General features: G+C 30.4%; 4 protein-coding genes across 8 annotated transcripts in view; 2 read left to right on the forward strand and 2 right to left on the reverse strand.

Annotated features, from left to right (window-relative positions):
- LOC146541014 (uncharacterized) overlaps nucleotides 1–13,234 on the forward strand; it is an 89,309-nt gene extending 76,075 nt beyond the window's left edge. For all 4 annotated transcript variants that reach the window (XM_085189173.1, XM_085189165.1, XM_085189156.1 and 1 more), the window contains 6 exons: nucleotides 2,942–2,972; nucleotides 9,525–9,627; nucleotides 9,977–10,096; nucleotides 10,218–10,317; nucleotides 10,622–10,709; nucleotides 11,164–13,234. In XM_085189173.1, the coding sequence (XP_085045299.1) occupies nucleotides 2,942–2,972; nucleotides 9,525–9,627; nucleotides 9,977–10,096; nucleotides 10,218–10,317; nucleotides 10,622–10,709; nucleotides 11,164–11,346 (625 nt within the window). In that variant the 3' untranslated portion in view covers nucleotides 11,347–13,234. The remainder of the gene's footprint in view (nucleotides 1–2,941; nucleotides 2,973–9,524; nucleotides 9,628–9,976; nucleotides 10,097–10,217; nucleotides 10,318–10,621; nucleotides 10,710–11,163) is intronic.
- A 2,424-nt stretch (nucleotides 13,235–15,658) lies between these two features.
- Nucleotides 15,659–17,408, forward strand: LOC146541016 (uncharacterized). The gene is made up of 2 exons (XM_085189219.1): nucleotides 15,659–15,944; nucleotides 17,225–17,408. Exons 1-2 carry the CDS (start codon nucleotides 15,839–15,841, stop codon nucleotides 17,332–17,334), a joined length of 216 nt encoding a protein of 71 aa, XP_085045345.1. The 5' UTR covers nucleotides 15,659–15,838; the 3' UTR covers nucleotides 17,335–17,408.
- Nucleotides 17,000–19,717, reverse strand: LOC146541017 (uncharacterized). Of its 2 annotated transcripts, XM_085189200.1 has the most exons (3): nucleotides 17,855–19,717; nucleotides 17,671–17,715; nucleotides 17,000–17,328 (listed from the first exon to the last, which is right to left on the reverse strand). In XM_085189200.1, the coding sequence occupies exon 1, from the start codon at nucleotides 19,715–19,717 to the stop codon at nucleotides 18,506–18,508; it is 1,212 nt and encodes a 403-aa protein (XP_085045326.1). In that variant the 3' UTR covers nucleotides 17,000–17,328; nucleotides 17,671–17,715; nucleotides 17,855–18,505. The 2 variants fall into 2 exon arrangements, with proteins under 2 accessions (XP_085045326.1, XP_085045318.1); XM_085189192.1 differs by lacking the exon at nucleotides 17,671–17,715.
- Dcps (Decapping enzyme, scavenger) lies at nucleotides 17,000–22,522 on the reverse strand. The gene is made up of 5 exons (XM_085189212.1): nucleotides 22,165–22,522; nucleotides 20,987–21,132; nucleotides 20,570–20,794; nucleotides 17,855–20,055; nucleotides 17,000–17,328 (listed from the first exon to the last, which is right to left on the reverse strand). The coding sequence occupies exons 1-4, from the start codon at nucleotides 22,505–22,507 to the stop codon at nucleotides 19,759–19,761; spliced, it is 1,011 nt and encodes a 336-aa protein (XP_085045338.1). The 5' UTR covers nucleotides 22,508–22,522; the 3' UTR covers nucleotides 17,000–17,328; nucleotides 17,855–19,758.
- Between the last annotated feature and the right edge of the window lie 2,030 nt (nucleotides 22,523–24,552).

The raw sequence follows: 24,552 nt of genomic DNA on the forward strand, positions 1-24,552 counted from the left end.
ATTGATAACTAAAAAACAACTCCAAAAAGTAAACAAACAAACTAGGAAAGTGAGTTTCTTGAATTACGGTTATGACTGCTCTAGCCATCATTTTCGATTGAGTCACCTCTAAACCAAAATAAGAAATCAAAATCGGACAGGACAAACTCATAACCCTCTTCTGTTTTCTTCCGGGGTTAAAGTCTTATTTAAATACTAGCGGACGCGCGCAGCTTCGCTTGCCTATTGAAGGGTGAATTCTAATAATCCATGAAACATGTGTTCAATGAAATATTTTTAAGTCTAAATTTAAAATTTTATAAAAATCGGTGGCGATTTAAAGATTCTTCCATACAAACTTTTAACCCCGTATTTGCACCTTTAGGGGGAGAATTCGAGAAAACGACGAAACACGTGTTCAATTAAATACTTTTAAAAATCTAAATTTCAAATTTTATAAAAATCGGTGCCGATTTCATTTTTTTTCCATACAAGCTTTGAACCCCTATTTCACCCCTTTAGGGTTAAAATTTTTCAAAATCCCTTCTTAGTGGATGTCCAGATTACGAAAGTAAACTTTTGTCTAAATTTAACATTTCTACCATCAGCGGTTAAGGCTGTGCGTGCGTCTTACCTCAGTCAGTGAGGACAAGTCCTTTTATATATATAGATTAAATATTTAAATTTAATTATTATTATTTTTTACTTGTTGTTTTTTTCTGCAAGCCTTAATAGTGCTTAAGTTTGGAAGTTGATCCCTCCTTATCAGATTCATCTAGTCTAGTCTAGACTGTCAGTATCGCGTTACTTCAATTTTTGTAATTTCTTAGCTATAGACATCCGTTGCTTTTTTACATTCTTATCGCGATTAATTACATAATATATTTTGTTGATTATAATTTCCTACTAACAAATATTCAGAGAGATTTCAAAATAATTGAGCGTGGTAGCGTCAACAAAACACTATTTAATTATTAAAAAAACATACGTTGAAAGTAACTTATTATACGAAAAAAATATTTTCGTTACGTCCTTTCTTGTCACACTCGTATGTACACAGATGTATTCATATCGTTTTCTATTGTATCTAGAATTCTCCTACATAATTATATTTGGTAAAGTTAGAAAGTTTCTGTTTGTCGAATTTTGCAATATGTCTTTTGGATATTTCTTAATTTGTTATATAATCTGTATAATATTTTCCTTTTGTTATTATAGACAAATTATGATATTAAAAAATAAGATTTTATGACATTTTCAACTCGCTCAAGTAAAAACTTGACAGAACAAAGTAAAGACAAGAATCAATTATATGTTTTTTTTTTCTTATATTTTTAATAAATATTATTTAAAAAATAGCCCTTTGTCTAATATTAACATTTTGATTTTTGTCCGCGCGTCTATCAATCATGCTGTGAAGTAGTCCAAGGCAACATGACGATTATTATTTGTTAAAATAACGAAACTATTATTAAACATTATTTATTATAAAATGTAACGAAAAATAGGCTATTCTTTATCATTTTCTAAAAAAATTATTTTCTTTTCAGAAAAACTATATTTTTCTTTTTTTTTCATTAAGTAATAAGAAAGGCAAAGTTGTACATGCCTGACTAAGCACTATTGTTGTTTATTTAAATCGCTTTAGTCTGGTTTGACAAAACGCGACGTTAATTTAATTATGGGACTCTAATGTACATATGGTATATTTAAGAATAAAAAGATAGAAAGTACCTTTTTTGAAATTGTATAAGAGTTTTAACGTATTGGAACCCGCGCCTCTTAGATATCGTCCAATTTGTTTTAATAATACCTAAAAAGTGGAGAAATTATACTTTAAAAATGTTTTGTTTTGTTTTTATTGATAGTATATTGGTAGTATATTTCTACCATGTTTACATAACGGCCGTACCACTCACACGGATGTCAATCATTAATTACTCTGCTCCAGTAAATACATTATAAGCCCTTTGATCTCGTTCATAATTAACTATAATTAGTTATTAATTATACCTACGTATATAATAAATTATTATTTTTAATCTTCACGCGTTTCAAGCGTTTCGAATCGACAATGTTTCTTTATCTTTTGTTTTCTCATGCATATAATATGAATGGATGTTAAATAGATTGTTTGAAGTTAATTTAACTAGACCAAGGTAAATTTTTACGTTATTACCAATTTCGAGCGGGCTTCAACCGCGTGGTGTAGTGGACTGTGCTAGAATCTAGATATTATAGGAAATAGTCTTAAATTCGGTATATGGACTATATAACACGAAACAGGTTTTTCAGGAACTAATAGTTCTTGAGATTAGCGCGTTGAATCATACAAATTCTTTATATTTTTGATATTGTGGTATAGATATGTATTGCCTTTGTGGGAAATTTGAACCTATAACCATCGCACGTCATAGCCTAGCATGCCTATTGATTATTTAGTGAGTCATCTTTTAAACTATAAATAACATATATATGTAATGTTAGTAGTACTTAATATATAAATTCTCGTAAATATAATAATGCAGCCAGACTTAAATATTAAATTATCGCAACTTATTATAGACGTCAATTTTAACACCTTTTTAAACTAATTATTAAACTGTCATTTATATAACTATAATTATCTAAAGTTTTACTAACATGATTTGATTGAAAAATCTATTATTTCCTATTAAAAGTGAACATTGGAAGTGTGCTTTCATTTTTGTGAAATTTGTTGTTGTATGAGAGAGAGAGCAGTTTAAATAAAAAAGTAAAAATGGAGAAGAAGAAACACAAAAGTTCATTAGTATGTTGGTAAGTTATAAATGACAATGTGTGTGTGTTCTTACTGCACATTAAAAAAAATATTTCTAAACTGCAGTAAAAACTGGCATTAAATATTTTAAAATAATTCTAAAGTAAATGATAAGTTATAATTTATGATATCAATTTTAATGGACATATTTTATTGTTTCAGTTCTGGGTTTATGTCGTCGTCAATAGAAGAGGTAAGTTTTAATACCATTTTCCTAGATATACTTTAATTTTTTCCTAGTTTCACTCATTTCATATACAGGGAGGGAGAATTTGGAATCAGCCCCGCGTTCTCACCCGTCACCCCTTTCAGATTTTTTAGACTTTTACGTTGCTTCCTTTAAATGGCGGAACCCAGAATGAAAATAAATCAAATTATGTTTCCTACGGCAACGGAGGAATGGAAACGGAGTGTCTTAACACTAGGTTCCCAGGTACCCTCTGCCTACCCGGCTTTGTGCGATATAAGTAAAACAATGTTACATTACGTTTAATCACGCAATAGACACTTAGATATAATGCACATATATTATGGAAGCAATTAAGGCAGCAGGTACAATTAATTTTATTAGCTTCCTTCTATATCTCTCACAATAGAAGTGTTAGAAAATAAACGACCCAACCCACCTAAGGCGATTCAAAGTAATATTTCTATCCCCTAGTCAATTTATTTTAGTCCTTATACTGTTGTAAAACGTGTAAAGGAAGCCACGACTTCCGTCGCTAGGAAACCATTTATTTTCATAACTAGACAAACTGACAAATCGACTTTGTTATTAGTTTTTTTTTTATAACTTTAGTTGGATGTGGTTGTAAGGAAAGCGGATATTGCTTGTACGGGAGAAAATAATGTATAGGTATAATAGTCTTTTAAACCAGCAATGGGCGCGGTAGGTTGAATAAAAAAAAATACCGATTGATCAGAAAAATATAAAATAAATAAATATAAGGTCAGGTGCAGGGACATGAAAATATATATTTTTTTCCCGAGTAGGAATCGAACCCACAATCGTTGATTACGGCGCACGCTTGGCCCTGAACCACGACGGCTCACGTACCTACATGTAAAATTTCAACTTTCTAATTCACTGCATAAGAGAATTTTATATATACCTACATAGATATGTAGATTAATCAGTATGTAATTATTCTCACAAACTACCGACTCGTTATCACAGACGCCGCTTATCTTGCATATTTTCTGTTTCCACGTTCACCTGTTTGTTTTCGTGATATCACTTCTATATTTGACTCGCCTTGAACATTTAATTACAATAAATGAATGAGTAAAACTACTCAATTTTCTTAGTCGTTTAATAATAATATTTCTAAATATAATACTATACAGTAATCAATTCCTAGAAATAAATATATTTGTTCTCCCGAGTGGGATTGCAACCCACGACCCCCGTGATTAGTTACGCACGTCAGAATGTCGACATTAACGCGGCAAGCATTTACGTCAAGAACTGTTAAATTATCGAATTATTGTATTAGAAAATGATTGTTACAAAGTAAAAGAACTATATATCATAACATTGATAGGCATCTAACTTCCCCTCCCACGTCAAAGGAAATTTAAAAAAAAAATCTCACTTCACTGAAAAAGAAGAAATGTATTACTGAATAACCAACGTAAACATTACTTCGAGCTTGTCTCCGCCCACGATTTTAGAAAACCAAAATAAACTTTTAATTCCGTCGTAGTACCAGTGTGCGAGTATATCTGGCTGCCCGCGCTAGTGTCAAGGCGACCCTAGAGAATATATAAAATTAAAAAGTTATTTCTGACGTTTCAGTTGGCGCGAAAACTTTCGTTCAATCTGACGTGATTTTTTTAAGTGATAATACTTTACTTTAAACAAGTGTAGTGCTTACAAAGTATAATTGTGTTTTTAATAGAATAGTTTTTTTTTATTAATGATTTATGTTATTAATATTTTACCAATAGGTAAATAATAATTTACTACAAGTAAATGCGTGACATAGAAATAGAGCATAAACAAAAAATATATTTAACTCAATTCTTTCATAAAATTACATAATAACTGGGGGAAAAAAAGAAATTAAGTGACACAAACATATATTTTTAATTATTCACAATATTTTTTTTATGTTTTTAAATATTTATGTATATACTTATATATTAAATACAACTTTATAAAGTCATTAGCAGCAACATATAAAAATATCTAAATGCAGTACAATAGTAGTCGCGAACTCCTACATGCCAAGTTTATAAAACAAACGATAATTCGCCAATCTTATTCGCGGTTTTCTTGTAAATAAAACAACGTTATACGTCAGTGTTACGTATTGTAATATATTATTCGTTTTCGTTAGACTTTTATTATTTTATAGTGTCATTAAAGTAAGGATCCAACCAAGAAGTTTATTTTGTTTGTCAGTTACTTTCTGCATTAAAGGGATCTATCAATTATAGATAAATAACTTATTTTTTTAGGGAGGATAATGATTCTTTTCTCTGATATTTTCATTTCATTTATTTTATATACGTTTCAGAATCATATCCACTTCAAATTACGTCTTATGTAATGTTCTAGTAGTTTTGAAGTAGGTTCAGTAGGAACCTAGGTAGTAGGTAGTTAGGTGTTTAAGTAGGTTTGAATATGGAAATAATAAAACGAGCACGTCACGTTCCAATAATAATATTGAATTCAATTATATTTCCGTAGTATACCTAATCAAAAATAATTATTTGTGTATTTATTATATATTTTTCTTTTTCATTTAAGTGTATAAATGAAGTAATAAAACAGACCTATTGGCTTGTTAACTTCATGCTAAATACACCAGGCAGATATTGGCAATATTTGTTTCACCAATTAGTGATTAGATAAAATTCAGATAAATATTTCTGTTTGAAATTACATTAAAATACCTAATATATATATTATATAGCAAAATTTACTAATTATACAATAAAACAGCAAAATTTATAAACAATAGTTTAATGGCTGTCTAATTACCCGGTAAAAAAGTAAAACATACCTATATAGAGATGGAGCTATTTATTTAAAATTTTATGTTTTCAATTTGCAAATAAAAATATTGCCTTGTAAAGTAATCGCACTCTGTTGTAGAACTTCCTTTTTACAGAGAAGTTGATAGAACCATTGTTGGTTAAGTGTTAAATGGCATGGATATTGTACTCATACTGTAGCCTCAATTGAAAAATTGGTATTTTTCCATCTTCACGCATCTTCCTCAAATAGCAGGACTTAGAGATAATTTACTCTGTTTTCCATTTGCCGCCAACTTTACAGACATAACGTGCTGGGTGATTTTTTTTTTCATAGAGAAAAAATACACCTCTAATACAATGCAATCAAATGTATGCATCGTTTTTGCTGCACATTGTATGACATTATGTTTATTAATTTTTTTTAATCTGGAATTATGAAATTTTACAAGAATTGAGAATTTTCATCACAAAAAAAAAATCCATCCATCAAAAAAATCCAATCCACATGTTTTTATTATATAGTACTTAGCATATAAAATTAGTAACCGAATTTGTTTAGTTATTTAAAAAATGTCTAAGTAGTTCCTTTACAAAAAATAATATAAACATTTATAAAATGTTTAATTGATATTAATCCGACAGTCGTCCCTGACCTTGGTGGTTGATATCCTCTTAACGCTCGTCATCAGATTGCGGTTAAGAGCATCTTTAATAGCTGTATTTATATAAAGTTATTGCATTTTTGTGCAAAAATATCGAAGATCGTGCCAAAATTTGCAATACGCTTCCCTTTTTATTTCCATCACAACTCATTGAAAGTTGAGAAAATAATACAATTATTGGCTTTATATTATGTTTGTCACTTTATAAATAACTATTAAAAATCCATTATATTTAACGTAATGTACGAAATGAAATCTTATTTATTTGCTTATTATTATTTTCATCTATTGTTAAGAATTTTAGTATCGAATAATGATTATTGTATACAAAATTAGATATTTTCGAAGAAATTTACATTTACATGGGTAATACAAACATTTCCTGACGCTACGGGCATTGAAATGTCTTTACCAACTTTCAGGAAGATAAAACAATAATGTTATCGTACAAGTCGCACGTCGGCATTGAAAATGTCAATATATGATAACATAGTTTTTGACCGGTGTGATTTTTTTTAAGTGGATACTTTAGTTTCATTGATATTGCTTGTAATAAAAAAGAAGCGCTAATTTCCTAAGTAATATTTTTCGTTTTATTTGAGTCTATTTCTCTCCTTATGTCTTAGGTCGTTTTTTTCCGAAATTGGGCGGTGTGTTAGGACCAAAGTGTACCGGAGTGTATATGCGGGATACAGCGTGAAGCTGCAAAAAGAGGGATAGATCATAATGAATATATATATTAGATCTTTAAAAAGTTATTGTCATAAAAACCAAATAATAGAGATACGTAAGGTAAACATAACTGCGACTAAAATAAACACTAGATATTAATATACACACATTTGTATATTCAAATCTAATAGTACGAAACAGTGCCAAATGACATTCTATCAGATGTTTCACACATTTAAAATTTTCTTTAAAAAAATAATATAATTTTATCAAACACTCGTAATAGCGTGAGTTATTTAAACATAAGTTCAACCTACAAATTAAAAGTCAATAAAATTTGATATGACTATTAAAATAATTTTCATATTCACTACGGCTTTTGAAATATATCTTTATTACCGCGATTAATAAATTTTCGCACTCACAGTGTGGGTGTACGTGGTTGCTAGGTTCCTACTTCTTATAATTATAATAATTTTCTTGACATACCACTTCCGACGGCGCTTTGGTGATTCAAAATAAACGTGTTTGAATGTTGACAGCGGTAATAGTTGGTTGTCTTTGTGTTATTTAATTTTAAATTACGTTGGAAATTATCTATTAGAGTACAGTGCGGTCGATGAGTTGTGGTCGCACTGAAGTTCGCTGTGTGTATGGCTGTGCATTTGATTTCAGGATTTTTCTTACTTTTAATAATTTTATTTTCAAGTAAACAATGCGAGGGCTTTCAAAAGCTTAACTAGGTATTATAGGGAGTATTATATTTTTTCACATGTGACAGTAAGAGTAGCTTCTAAATATTTTTTTCTTTCACTTCCAAATTTAGAAAGAAACGGGAGTTATGGATCACTATGCTTTACTATCTGCGTAACAAAATAACGGAAATGAATCACAAACAGTATGACGCTCGCCATCACGTGAACCACCTTGTTTTGCTCTTAATTTATATAATATTCTTCATAAATTCCACAAAATAAACTAAATGTTAGTCGTAAATTTCCAAAAACATATTCATTTAACACGATTTTCAAATTTTAAATTTAGAATTTGTTTAGTTTTTCCAAATATACCCACATATTGTTAATGGTTCGTCGAATCTAAAAGTGTACACATTTACACCGGTGTACCCACGTCTGTGTTTATAATAAATTATACGAATATTATAAGTAGTTTTTGGCCGTCGCGACTCAGCGGTACAGCGCACTCGACTGTAAACATGACTGTTGTGGATTCGATTCCAATTAAAGGAATTCAACAAAGCACATTCAAACGAGTGAATTCAGCCATTCAATAGGCAATGTCTCCAGAATTCGGCGGAAACTAGGGAACGGAGTGTCTTAACACAAAGTTCCCTCCGCTTCACAGTGCGGTCCACGAGTCCGGACCGCCCGGAAGTTAGCTGAAGATTGCTGCGCAGATTAGATTTTTAATTTTTTCTTACTTTGGTTATTTTAATAAATAAATAAATTGTTATTTCAATAAATAAATAAATAAAAGTAGTTCGGCCGTCAAAACGTTTGCTCCAATATAATTCAAAACAAAGCTTGGAGTTTCGATGTTCTTCACAGAAGTGGCTTACGTGTGGCCAATAAATAATGTTAAAACATACGAACATATTCATTTTAGTTCAATAGTGTTTACGCTCGCCCAAATTGTTTTAAAAGTCGTTAAATTTTTCGGTAGTTCCCTTTGTTTGAGACGTGAACGAATTTGTCACAATGTTTAATATTTTGTCAAGTAATAATACTGCTAATAATATTATTATAGGGAACATTTTAAGGCGTAGTGGCGCAGGGGCGTGCGACTGTAAACACAATGTTTGTGGGTTTGATTCCCATTCAGTGAATTAAATATGTAATACGTAATGTAATTTCCTCGCTCTGGTGACGAGGCAAAGCGCATCGTTGAGTTCTGCCACTCCTAACCTAACAAAGTGCCCAATTCTTTTTTTTTTCGTCTATGCATTGTCGGTAAATTATTCAGAAATGAAAAAGTTTTATATTATAACACCTAATTTATATAGATAAAGTGCAATAATTTCTTAATTATATATAAAAAAATGTGATGTATTTTTTTTATTTAGATAACGCTATAGAGTGCTTTTTAAACTATATTTAATAGATAAATTAAAACAAAATAAAGACAATACAGTATTCAGTGTTGCAATATATAAAATTAAACATTAATGATACATTATGTCTGTGTGGCTGACTCTCATAAAGAGTTCTCATTGGGGCTTGAATAGCTGCTCTCCTAAACCTATATTTGTAAGTATGTAACATAGTTATTATATGGGTTCTACGTTTATACCATAACTATGAATTTAGCAATAGTAACTAATTGAATTCAAAAATTGTGAATTTCTTAAAACTCTCTTTTATGCTATTTTTGTAAGTTACCAATATTTTCGATTGTGTTGTCCACAGCTTCAAGTTCGCAACTCCCGCACCGAATCGACCGAAGACGATAAGCGTAGCGACGACAGCCGCCCGCTTAGCCACGCGTCCGACTTCAGCAGGGATAATATACGTGAGTCCAAGTCATAGTCAAAATCAAAGTCGTAGTCAAAGTCAAATAATTTTTTAAATATAAATATAACTTAACATTAGGTTCCCAGGTTATCTCTATATACCCTGCTACAGGGATACAGTGTGAAGCTAAAAAAAGCATTTTTGCCTGAGTGAAGATTGAACCCGCAACCATTACGTATATAAAAGACAATATATTTTTAGCAGTTTATACCTTGTATGTATTAAGAAAATTCGAAACATTCGGAGTTATAATAACATTTCTAGTACCTAATATTAATATAGTTTTCATACAATACTTATCTCGTTTCGCTTATTATTTATTAAATTAAAAATTAATTTTATCGTAGTGGGCAACGCACCCCGCCGCAGTCGTCGTGCCATCGCCAACGAGTGGCAGAGACCCCTCACGAGGTACTTGCCGGTCGACCGCGATGACTTCGACCTTCGGCGACATGTTGAATCTGCAGGTACCATTTATATTATTACTACTTACATGTATAATTTACAATTCAGTTGTTGTTTTTTATTTAATAATTATTGTAAGTATAACATTAATTAAATATTTTTTGCTATACCTAACTGTTTTAGGTCACCAAATCGAGCTTTGTCCCTACGTGACGATCAACTCGACGTCGTGCCGCGGATACCTGCACAAGTTGGGCGCCAAGTTCCACACCTGGTCCAAAAGGTATTTTACTATTATTTGGAAAAATGTAAAAAAAACTAAATACAAAAAATATATGTGTACCTACATCAAAATAGTTATTGTAATTTTCTTTTCTTTTTTGTTATTAGAAAAATGTAATCTCTAAATAATTGATTAATTAAATGACGTCATTTGATGCTAATCAAGCTTGTAATAAATATTATATTAATTGACTGTAAACGCGACAGGTCGTAGGTTCGATTCCCAGGCTCCTTCTGCCTACCCGGTTTACTGTGTGCGGAATATTTAATGTAAGCTAAGTACATAAAATATAATATGTTCGTAGGTGGTTCGTTTTCGATAGAGAAACGAAAACGTTCGTCTACTACTGGGACAAGAGCGAGAAGAAACCGCGCGGTGGCGCGTATTTCCAGGTAAATAGTTTATTATTATTTATATGTAGAAGTTCCCAGTTCCCCAAGCATAGCCCAATTTTGAGACATTGCGTGTTGTGGTATTGAGATCCCATCCCATCTATTAAATCTATCAATGAAAACTGCATCTCAAGATCGCTCGCTCGCTCGTTGAGAGCGGTTTATAAAATGTCTAATATGTCTACAAATTATAATCACACTATTACACTTTGAATCCTCAAGACACTACATTGTGAGTGTAAATCCTTATTAGGGGATCATATTAATAATTATGTGTTCAACTGTATGAGTTTCTCTCATTTAGTTAGTGTGTGGTGGTAAATTGCTCCATGTAATATTTTTTCTTTAAATCTAGTAAGTGAGAAAGCAAAATAAATTCATATATCACAAAATACTACCAATTAAAATATATTAAGATATAATCTTAGCAACATTTATATAACATTTTTAACAGGTAATCGAAGAAGTGTACCTTGATCATGGCAACACGTCTAAATCACCGAACCCGCAAACAACGTTTATAGTAAAAACGCGACAAAGAAGATACTATTTAATGGCGCCTTCCGGAGAAGCTGCTAGAATATGGATAGATGTTATATTTACAGGGGCACAGGGGTACACTGAGTATTTGGAATGAAAATGAGAAAAAAATATTTTGCATGTGGCAAACAAATTTTGATTGACGGGAAAAAGTAAATTTCCCTTCAAATAGGTTATTTTTCCCCCCCAAAAACGCATAATTTGATCATGCCTATATAATGTATGTGGCAATTTAATTTTGATTAAATATGGCGATGTTAGAAAGTTTCTTCATATGGCATCTTCTTATTTTGTGGGTATATTATTATTGTTTATATTGTATTTAATAATATGTAATAAAATGTTTTTGGTCGTTTCTTTATTGAAATAATATATAATTTTTATCTGTAAAGAATACGCCATATGTATTGAATTATTTTGTTTACAAGGAATATATGAAATCAATAAATTAAATTTATTATTGAAAGTATCGACAATACCTATACAATTATAATAAAATCATTACTATATTATCATTTTTATACAGTTTTATAAATCGTACTTTAAGTGAATTGAATTTGTTATCGATAATAACTATCCTATATATTACTTACATTTTACTTTTAATATTGTGATACATACATATATCTATTATACATTTTAATTAATGCTATTATTAATATCGATTTTCATATATAAACTATAATCGATCGGTAGTCAATATACATATTTAACATAAAAATAAACAGTATTTTAGAGTTCACAAACTATACAAAATGGCCTTCACAAAATAAAACAAATTATTTTTATCTATAACATTAAGTATATAATCCATAAATAAAAACTTTTTGTAGTTACCAGCAAATTGCCTTTTGCATTAATTCATATTCATAGCAATTTTTGTCCTTTGATGGCTTATTATAAATTATTAGACAATAAATAGTGCCAATATATATTTAAAAATCATAATTATACATATTTTTTTACAAATTTATTGTAATATAGGTGCCTTCTACGAGACTGAAGTCGAAAAGAATGTAAAATTACCGTTTCTATGAAGTCAATTGTATTAAAATAATATTTATATGAATATACATTTAATTATATTATATGTAAGTATGAATAACATTTCGGTTGTGAATAACTGAATATGAACCGAAGTTACGGTTCTTATGATAAATATAAGTTCGGTTGCATAAATAATTAGTTAATGATACTTTTGAATTGATTTATTGTAACATAATGTACATAACTTTTATTTAAACAACCGAATTATCTATTTTAATTAAGTACCGGCAACACGAACAAATAACGGAATTGTGAAAAATACACTTTAATGATAATTTTGTGTGCATGAGATTTAAAATCATACTTTCATTAAATTTCTGATGCAAATTTAACTATGTCTATTAATATTTTCTAATTATTAATAAGTTTAGTTAAATCCCCATAAATATATGCACGCTTATTAAATTAGTAATAAATGTTACCATATAAAAATGAATGCGGCAACTTTACATTGCCCGAAAAAATCGAATAATCGAAAATAAGATATGAAATCGTGAAAATTAGATAAGAATATTTATATATTATTTAAAATCGATTATTATTTATCGAATTCTCGACTTTTTCACATATTGATTTAATTTACACATAAAACTAATTTTCATGATTTTATCTTATATTTTAACTAATTTAGATTTATCTTAATCAATTAAAGGTACAGTTACTTAAATGTAAATACGTCCATGGTGTGTTTTAGATAATAATTTTCTTTTACATAAAAAAATTCCAACATGTTTTTTTATTAAACTGGGCCTATTTTTTTAATAATCTTGGTACTGCATTTACCTAAAGTACAAAATTAAAAAATACCAGTGTAAAATTTTTTTAGGTAAGGCTTGCGTCGGTTTGTAAGTAATGGCTGATACCAATATATATAGAGTAAGGTCACATTTAATGAAATTAATAAAGCAACTAAATGAAATAAAATATTAATTAAATATGTTTTTGTTTTATTTTAAATTACAAGAAAATGGATTGTATATTTACTAACAGCAAAAATATTTAAAAGATATATATAAATGTGTAATTTAATATAATTTGAAATTCATACATAATAGTTCACATACGAGCTCGTATATTAAAATTGTTATTTTTATAGTAGAAGTTAGAACTACTTTCTTTCATTCTACGACTTAAACGCTTTCGAAATTGGTACGATAACGTAAAATATATTGAATTTAAATTGAAACAAGCAGATAAATGGTATACGAACAGTTGTTTATATAACACAAAGTGTTATGAAAAGTAAACAATTGTAAATAGGAACGTTATAAATCGTTTATCTTTGGAACTCGGTGATTAGAAAATTAAAATATTCTATGCTCATATAAGTAACCTGTCTGTACGGTGTATTAACGTCATCAGTGTTTATAAATAATTACTCATTATAATTATTTTAAATTCTTTAAATTTCTCTCATTATGGTTCTTCAAATAATATTGTTAGAAACTATTGGAAATATTAAATAAAGTGGGAAAGGTAATGAATTAATACAAGGCTTCAAATAATTATTAAACAACCAAAGGGAATTATCTAGCAGTCTAATAACAATATCTGGTTCTAAAGAATCCATCGGGCAGAGTGACGTTAGCGATCCTTTTCTTTCGGTCGCTGTTGACAGCCCATAAAAGTGCCAGCCAGCAATTAGAGCCGTTCTTATATAACCTCTATGGTCATTATTTGATTATTTCTAACACGGCCTCTCCTGACATGGCAGCGTCCCGATGCCTTCCTTCGTTTCATAAGAAGGTCCAGCTTCATCAGTATTAGTAGAGCTCACATTACCAGTTTCGTTATGATCTGTCATATGAAATGGAATTAGTTATTGTAATAAGTAACATTAGTAGTAATTAGTTTCAAATATAATTGTCAGTTTGTATCTGAAATCTGTTCTTGAACATGTATCTTTGAACTTTCGTATTAAACAATGACACAAGAATGAAAATCAAATACGCGTGGTAGGATTTTACTTCAGATCTCTTCTCACGCAACCGGATACTAGATGCATTAGAATTACATCAGTCTCTTGTGAGTCAATCCGACACCTACAAATTAAACATTAACTCAGAAACCAAATAGAAATAGTAGGATTTTGCATCGGATCTCTTCCCACTCACCCAAATACTAAATGCATCAGGATTTACACCAGTCTCTCGTGAGTCAATCTGACACCTACAGAGGTTTACAGTAACTAAAAAAATGCAAAACAAATATAAACTGTAGACTTTGGCATCAGATCTCTTCTCACCCTTGTGAGTCACTCTGACACTACAGAAGTAAGACCGGACTTACTGGGTCTCTAGTCAGCCTGGGCCCCACCGACGCAACCACATGCCTCCTTACTAACCTTTAGTTACCGTACACACAGCACTGCGCAAAACACACTAACTAAAAATTACATAAGCACCATGTACAACAAAAACATGGTGAGTACACAAATAGTTTGATACATAGTCAAGAACAAATAGATACTAAATGGGAAAATTATCAATCAAAGAGAACAGCACATGTATCTGGTGTCCATTCTCCTCGCCATAATACCAGCCATGCATATCATACCATGTACCTAGCAGCGGCTATTATTTTATTTTGACTCGGCCTAACCTGACCACGAGCAAAAGGATGTCTAATCTTTACAGTTATTTGGTAAAGTATGCAAACTTTATCGATTTCGTCACACCACGTGTGGACGTCATAAATATTGAGGCAAAATCGGAAACATAATATTGGTTTGATCTCACCGTGAAGCTCAGCTGTATTGCTCTACTGGTGTTTGTCGTCCCACAGATAACGGCAACTCTGGTAACAGCGTTGGTGATGTTAGGGTTGATGTCGATAGTGCAGGAGCACATTGTGCCGCACCCAGCACCAACACGAAGTCAGACTCCGCGGCTTTATCTCACGAAGTGATTAGTAGGGAGGGAGTTCGCGTATAGCGCCTCCCCCTAGTTTTGCAACGTTAGCTATCAGAAGACATTGCTATGTAACTCTACCCGATTACACAAAAATATTAGAAAGATCAGGAATGGGATGGCTTAGTAACTAAGGCTTCTATCCCACTTCTGATGTTAGAAACTATTGGAAATATTAAATAAAGTGGGAAAGGTAATGAATTAAAACAAGGCTTCAAATAATTATTAAACAACCAAAGGGAATTATCTAGCAGTCTAATAACAATATCTGGTTCTAAAGAATCCATCGGGCAGAGTGACGTTAGCGATCCTTTTCTTTCGGTCGCTGTTGACAGCCCATAAAAGTGCCAGCCAGCAATTAGAGCCGTTCTTATATAACCTCTATGGTCATTATTTGATTATTTCTAACAATATAAATATTTTTGAATCTTGCCTGTCCAAGTTACATTAGATAGTCAAAGTGACATTGACGTAAACGTCAATATTATAAGTTCGAATTCGAATAAAAAGTTTATAAATTTTAACTAATACAAGTCACAAAGTAATCTACAGTTATTTGCCTTATAGCAGTAGTAAACAACGTCTGTTTCCTTTCATATTATAATTATAAAACTTACTACAGTTATCATAATCATGGATAGTGTAAAGAAACTTCGTAATTTTATCAAGCATTGGTACATCAGGTATTTGGTTTCTACGGAGTTGTATATGGTGGAACCTTGGGAGAAGGTGGTGATCCGTATCCTTTTTGAAATATATAATTTTCTTACTTAAAGTAAATAGTAATATAATTAGTATTTTATAAACTTAGTGCAAATTATGTTCAATACAAAACTTTTGGTTGAATTTGAGATTTGAACATTGATTACTCATAGATTGATTTGTAAGATTTACAGATTAAAATAATATTTTCGGTATTATTATTGTTTAAGTGTATATTTAACAAACTTCCACTAGATGGTATTAGAAGATATTTGATGAATATTCTTCTTAAACGGCATAAAAAGAAACTTTGTATATCTTTTAAACTTTATTTATAAAGTAGAATTAGTAGATATTAGTCATGCAATAATCAATGTTCAAATATTCTATGCAAATCCTATACTCAAACTTCTACACAAAATATCAGTATAGATTTCATTAATTGTATTGAAAAATCATATATCAGATATATTAATCAAATTGATAATACTTTTTATATTGTAGCTTTTTTGACTACAATCTCCTTGAAACCTCAGTAACCTATATTTTTCTATTAGTTTAATTACTACTTATGATTAACAAGTTAGTTGTTAATATTTTCAACGTGTGTGAATTACCCATATTCACTTTCCTGTTTTGTTTGTTACAGAAATCCCATAATAAGTTTTGTATTTTATGTTAAATTTACCTTGTTATGCAAGAATTATATATTGTAAATTGAGGCCTTAATTGCACAGTAAGATAAATATCAGAGTGCCTTGGCACTAGATGGTCAATAAAAAAGATGTGTAATTTTTTTAATTTGTACTATGTTCGGCTAATATTAAATAGTAGTAAAATTACTTTTTATTACATTTATTGCAACATATGTCTGTAAATATTTTTTTACTATTTTTGTTTCTGAGTTTTGGCTGACAAAGCAAGCAACAAATTCCTCTATATAAGTGAGTGGATAATTAATTCTTAAGTTTTTTCAATATTTTCTTATCAAGTCTAAAAATATAAAAGAGTGGTATAAGCAAATCTGTAATTTTTTTGGTTTTGGTTAGTTGATGATCAAAAATGTATTTAGTTTATGAATAAAAACCAAAGGCGAAAATATAATTTATGTAATTTTCAGTCTGTTGTTCATATTCAATGTGAAGAATACTGAATAGCATGTAAGCTAGGCTAAGCTTATATTTAAGTGTTATTCCACACTTATAAAAGAAAAACAAATAACATAGCGAGTTTTGAACCTTTTGCCTCTTGCATATTTTCAGGTTTTCCTTTCCCAAAAAGCATTTCATAAATAATTTCCTAAACAATATATAACAGATATTATTTTAGCAATAGTCTTCTCTTTGTTCTGGTACTTCAACTATTCAATCATTGTCAGTGCAATATCTCACTATCGGGAGTCATCGGGAACCGTTGCAGAGCTATAAATATAATATTATTTAAATTCTAATATTGTTAAAATTAATATTACTTTTAATAAATGATTTGTTAAATAAACAGAGTTTTTCTTTGGAGAATTGTTTTGAATAAATAACTTTTCTCCAAGGCCAATCATAGCACAGGGGCACAGAGTGCGAAGGTAAACGCGACTGGTTGTGGGTTCGATCCTGACCTGAGGAAATAAAATATTTATTTAAATTTACACTTTTATTTCTTCCCTCTGGTATCGAACTATATCGAGGCAAAGCGCGGCATTTAGTTCCGCCACTCAACATGCAATGTCTCCATAATTAGGCGGAAAATTGGAAATGGAGTGTCCTTACACTAGGTTCCTGCCTATCCCGCTGTGTGCTGGATACGGCGTGAAGCTGTAAAGAACTTGGCAAGTTTGTATTTGAGTAGATTTAAATGTCAAATGTTTTTTAAACATATTTTGAATTATAATTTACAAAACTACGTACTGATTATGAATTTACACTACATAAAAGTTAATATTTTTAAGATTACTTTTTTTTATCTTGATTCAATTCCCTAAGTGGGAGACGAGAGACACATCCATCGCGTTTTCTATCCTTTTGCGCCACAATGTTCTGTAGTTATTTGTTTTTATATGATATATATACCTAAAATATACCATTATTATAATATGATTATGAATGACAATAACAGACAGACAGCTTCAAGGAAGGAAAATGAGAACCATTGTGGTTTTATTTATGTTCAACTTATATATGGAGGTAGGTACTTAAAAGAACTTATTGAACAACTAATATGGAACTGAAGCCAATGTGTAAAAGTATATCTTTTATCTCCGCTTAAGTATTTCTTGCAACATGCAAATTTCAATATTAGGTACTCTTCTCCCTCTATTTCTACTTGGTTATTTTGTAAACTAAAAAAGTTGTTTTTCATCGAAGGTGTCAGCCATAGCAAAAACAATCTTAATAAATTATTACAGAATATACCAAAACATTTTTTTTTCTTATTGATATTATCTTCGATAGTGCGTAACGGTTAACGTGAGGTTGTGAGATTGGACGGACGGACAGAGGACGTTAGGTATATTTTATCGGCATAGTGGAAACAGCGGCGAGCGGAAAAGTATTATAAACCAATAATTACGATTTTTTTAAATATTATTAAAGATTTATTATCCATTTAAGTTTTAAGATAACTGACACAATAACCATTAGTATAACGAAAAGATTCTGGCATTTTTAACGACATTTGCTCAAAATGCTTAATTCCTTGTGTAAACATATTTTTAGATATTTCCGTTGACACCACTCCAGGGTCGGACATCCAATTTTCTACTTCTTCATTCAATTCCAACTCAATTTTATACAAAATTTTGGTCAAATAACTCGATTGCAATATAACTCTGTCACTTATATGAGTTTCTGTATTTCTTAGCACTTGTAGTTCTTTGTCTATCACCCATACAAGTAAGAACTGCTTTTTGGTAGCCGATATGTTACATTCTAATACTATTTTACACATCATCGCGTATTGCAAGCCGAGGTTGAATTCTTTTGTTAAACATTCTATTGTGTATATAAAATCGTCTTTTATAATCGATTGTGTGGTGTTCTTGTGAGAAAATACATATTTTTCCGTGTCACTTTGATTAATTTTCACTTCTGAATTAAATAATTTCACTGTATCCTTATTCTTAACACCTAGCCAAGCTAGGCAACGATTGCAATGAAACGCCGCCCTTTTAGCGTTAAACTTATTTAATTTTTCAATAAAAATATCATTATTTATAGTAAAATAAGTCAGTCTGTGGAGAAAATCTAATTTGTTTGATTTAATTTCAGTATTGGAGTGACCATGCCCGTGACAAAACCACTCCGACATATCCATATTAGAAGACGGCAACTCTAATATTCTATCAAATCTAATCGAATCATTCGATATAATATTCGAGCAATTCGCGCATATAAATCGAACTGCATCATCGATTTTCAAATTAATGTTCACCTTATCGATTTTCATTTCTTTATTGTCTGTGGCAGTTACGTATTCAGAATAAAAGTTCCCGCCATTTTGCGATTCTGTCAAAATTCTGAAAGAAACCGTATTTTTTTCGATTTTCAAACACGACATTGAATTCGGTACTATAAAATAGAATTCGTGTATCGGAATAACACACGTATCTGATTCATCATCTGAATAATCAGATAAACTATCGATTGAACTTAAACTATCGCGTCTTTTGAAATTATTGTAATAATTTAGTACGATGCAATTCGATTGTATACTAATTTTCAAATTGCAATCTTTTTTGAAATCCACATTAGTTATTATATAAACATTACAACTCCTTAATCTAGAACGTAGCTCCATAAAAATATGTTTAACTAACATATTCACGGATTTTTAATATCGTTACAACCTTCAAAATCGATTTATTTATCAATTAACTCGGTTTTAATCTTTTGTACGTAGCCATTCGTTTCGTAAACATTAAAAAGCGAGTCCATCTCGCGTACAGTGAAAGGTAAAGAAGCTTTTTGATAATAATCATTCATAATTTCAATATTATCAATGACTGTGTCCAGTAAATGCGATTTTTCGGCATAAATGCCGGGCGCCTCGTGTTTTAAATATGTAAAATGAACGTGGAGATGATAAAATGACGGTTGATAATGCAAATATACTCTCAATTGACTACCAGGCACCTTATATTTGTCGAGAATTGCTTTCTGAAAAAGAAATATAATAATTGCTTGAAAACATTACGATTATAGCATGAAAAGTCTCCATTACCCTCTTTCTATCTTTTAATAATGTGAAGAAATAAAAATAGTTCACTCTTCTTAATGGGAATTGAGCCCACAATCATTGCTGTTAAGGTTGTACTCAACAGATTATATTCATAGTAGAGAAGTCTATTTAGTGTTATTAAAATAACTTAATAATAAATTCTCCTTTTATCAAATATTACACACAACTGTAACAAATTAATCAATGAAGAATGTACGACTTTCTTCAGATTTTTAAAAATTCAGTTTATGTTTTGGGATATCTTCTGATTGTAAACAATGAATCCCTACTCAGGAGAAATAAATTATTTTCATTTCTCAGTTCTGGCAAAACAAATCTGCACTTTAAATTCTGCTTCTCAACATGCAATATATGTTTTTTTTTATTCTTGACAGGATATTTCTGCTAATAATAAAAACAAAAGTTGATTTAAAAAAATATATACAAACATACCTTTCCTTCGTCTCGAATCCTCTTTAACAAATGCAAGTGACTGCCATTCAAATCTCTTAAAGACTTAATACCTTTCTGTCTAACTATTGCTAACAGGTACAATGTTTCTTTTGTAAGTCCGTCCCACTTTAAATCAGGAACAAGTACAAAACCTTCCTTCTCACATTTATTGTTGTAAACAATTCTATCTTGTTCACTTTTACCATCCAAGATGTTGTATACCCACTGGAAATATCAAAAATGGTAAAAATCTTTAAAATTTTTTATTGGTTCTGTCTATGGATAATGACTTATTTTCATTTCTATGAAGTTCCGCAACTATTTAATTGGGCAGTGCTAAATACTAGATACCCTAATCCGCTATATGTATCATAGTGTGCAGCTAAAAATTAATAAATAAACAACAAAATATTTTACCTGTAAATTAAATTGATCTTTTTGTATCTGTGGCAATGTCACTTTATTATAACACTCTGGTGTTTCTAATATAATATGTACTTCTTGTTGACTGTACTTGGCAATATGTTTGTCTGTCGCTGGATATATTATTGTAGTTTTTACACCTGGAAAATATTTAAGCATATTAAATACTAACTTTTACATGTATGTATACATTAAACATTCTAATTCAGAGTGCAGGGACAGTGAGTAGCATTGAAACCACTTCATTTAATATAGTTTATAATTTTTCAATTCAAACTAGTAGTTCCTTGAGATAAAATAAGAAAATGTGGAAATCAAATGATATAACAAAATTGTGCTGTCTGTATTAAAAAAATATTGGAGCCTCAAGTCATATTCAGAAGAAACTACAAAATATTATTTACCTATTATATTTTAGTTTGTATATTATCTAACTAAAATAAGGTTTTATCCACTTGACACAGTAACACCAGTATGAAAAAAGAAAATGGAAACATATTTACACGATTTCAGTATAAGTGACCTAATAGTAGTACCACATTACAATTAATTCATTAATTATAATTAACAAGCAATTTGTTTCAAAAGACTTGTGAATTTTTAGACCATATGGATGAATTTATTGTACTTTACAGCTAATATAATAGATAATAAATGTGTTTCAATATACTGTCCGTAATTCACTTCAATATACTGTAAATTCTTTGTTTTATACAAAGAATTACCTTAAGATGTCTAAACTATGTATAAATAAGCATGTTAGCACTTGGCAATGTGTTCATTAGAAAGATATCTAAACGTAAATCTATGTAGAAAGTTAGGCAAAAAAATATATTGGTTCTATAGAAGCGTAACGAAATTCTTACGTTCACATATGGTGCATTCACATGTATTTTAAAACTATTTTATCAAATATGAAGTTAGCTGTTATCTAAGGTTGAACAATAATTAAGACAAAGTTAAACGTGCTTGACTTTTAAGAAAATAGATAACACGTTGACGTAATACTATTCCACGCTAATAGGCAAAACCAAGAATAAATACTTTACTCACGAAGACGAAAATAGCTTTAAATTGTAAAACACGAATGACAAACTGAACAATCATATCAAAAACCTTGAGATTTGAAAGTTCATTTATTCGAATGAAAATGGTTATAAACTTTTCCTTACCGTTAATACTAATTTTGGGGTAACACTCGAAGTTTCCGTAAATATCGTTTTGGAAAAACGTTTTCAATTCACTATCGGCAGAAAAATAACCATTGTTGTCTAAATCTTCTTCTTTGAAAGCATTTTTTTCCAAAAGTATCAGCGCTACACCACTTTTGTCTTTGAAATTTCCGAGGATACACACAGTTTTTCTATTTGTACTATTATTTATTATTTTCGTTGGAACAAAGTCTTTCAATTCTAATTGCGATTCTTTAACGCCGTTTTCATTTTGTTCGTCTTTTTTAATTTTCTTTGCGCAAGGCGGTTCAACAACGTCGCTTTGGCAATTACCGTCGGACATTTTGTGACGACATTGCCATTATTTAAATAAGGATAGTATAAGTAGTTGCCATTTTCAAAAAAACATCATGCTTGAATAAAATTTAATTATCATTTTAACATTTTATATTGCGAATAATAAAATTACACATTCATATATTATTTAAAAAATATATTAAATTTCATATTGTTTTTATTTACACTGTACACTGCGTGTACTACACAGAATATACTACATATTTGTCTTGTTAATTTTTCCGTTTTATACAATGCGTTTTATTGTTACATTTACAATTATAGTTTTTCTCATTGAATTATAATAATACCTCAAATTAAAATTTTATTTTGTATCCCTTACCATTCTAGAATTATAACATTTCGGTCGTTGACTCGCACAAAGCGCTATTTCTATTGTGAATGGGTCACTTTATTTAATTTACTGACAATTCAATACAATCTGTCACTTGAAGAGATGAATTGATCTTGTAATGCCGGCAATCACAATAACGCAAAGTCCGGCATTGAAAAATGAACGGAATTATTCCATTAATTATATGTAAGTAGGTACATATATACCAACGACAGAATAACATAAAAGGCCGACGCGCAGCGGCATAGCGTCTGACTGTAAACACGGCGATTGTGGGTTAGATTCCCACTCGAATAAATAATTTTTTTCATTTCTTCGCTCTTGTAAGAAAAGTTCACATAAAGCGCAGCGATGGTTTCCAAAGTAAAACTAAAAATAAGTATACCTATGAGGCTTAAGGCCAAGTTATCTTTATATCACTGGTAAGGGTAATTTCTCGACCATATAGTTGGGTATTCGACGGAACCTAATGTAAAATTCTTTTCATCTACTCAGTATTCCTTAATATCTTCTTACTAGAGCGCGGAATAGTTTACGCTATTGCTTCAGAATGTAGCCCTTACATGGCAAAATGTACCTTCCTATGGCTTTGAAAATTGGTTATCGTTACTTGTTTAACGTTAAATATAAGTAACGTTAATTCCATCGTTAGGTACTAAAAGGCGGTCATTTGTAAGGAGTAGTAAAAATCAATCAATCAAACAACCTAGATACTATCGTGGGCCGTGGCGCAGCTTGACTATGTCTTACTTAAAGTGGTGGCTAAGAATTCAATCTTAGTCAAAGAATTTTCCACGCTCAGCATGACATTGTAAAAAACAAATAGACGAAAGATTATGGATATTTCACTTTTTTTGTCTTAGAATATTAAGCTTCGCTTCATACAATTTATCCTTAATTGTAGTCCTTTGTATTATTTTATTACTATACTAGTGGACTCGAACGCGTCTACGCTCGCTTGTACTATAAGAATATTTATAAAATTATTTACAATTTTCAATAGAGAGATGCGTTAAGCAAGCTCATTTTGGGTGACGTTTTCTAACATAAACTTTGCAAATCGTTGCTTAGCAACGGCGGTTGTTATTAACATGGCGGAATAAATTGTATGCCAAATTAATATATTGGTATATATCAAAAATATTACAAATATGAGAAAAAAAAGTATCCTATGTTCATCCCGAGACCCTCAAGTATCTCTTTATGAGTATTTTATCACAATTAAATTAGCAGTTTGGCCCTGATTGCGTAAAAGACAGACAGACAGACAGAGTTACTTCCGAATTTATAATATAGGTATGGATTTGGATATGCGCGTATTTGAGAAACATTAAGTGTTTATTTGGATAACGGCGTTGAGTTTCCCTACTAGAAATGCCTCTAGAATTTGGCGGAAAGTGAGGAACGGAAGTGTCTTAATGAGAATGAAGTGTCTTAACACTATAATATTTCCAGGTTCCCTCTACCTACCCTGCTATGTGCAGGATCGTGAAGCTATAAAAAAACATAGACAGTGTCTCTTGTTTAGCCGAAAATATTTATTTATAACATATAATTAATTCTTTCATATTCTTGCAAACTCTTTGTAAGCTTATCGTCTAATCTTAATAAGATGTAGGTATTTCGAACATCCAAACTCCACTTACTCTATTTTTTAATTGCTCCCAATCAAGCCTAGTGGCCACAGACAAATAATA

Source organism: Heliconius melpomene, chromosome 1 (assembly GCF_056956725.1).
Source record: "Heliconius melpomene rosina isolate 202511_hmr_F chromosome 1, ASM5695672v1, whole genome shotgun sequence".
In the NCBI taxonomy this organism is placed as follows: Eukaryota; Metazoa; Arthropoda; class Insecta; order Lepidoptera; family Nymphalidae; genus Heliconius; species Heliconius melpomene.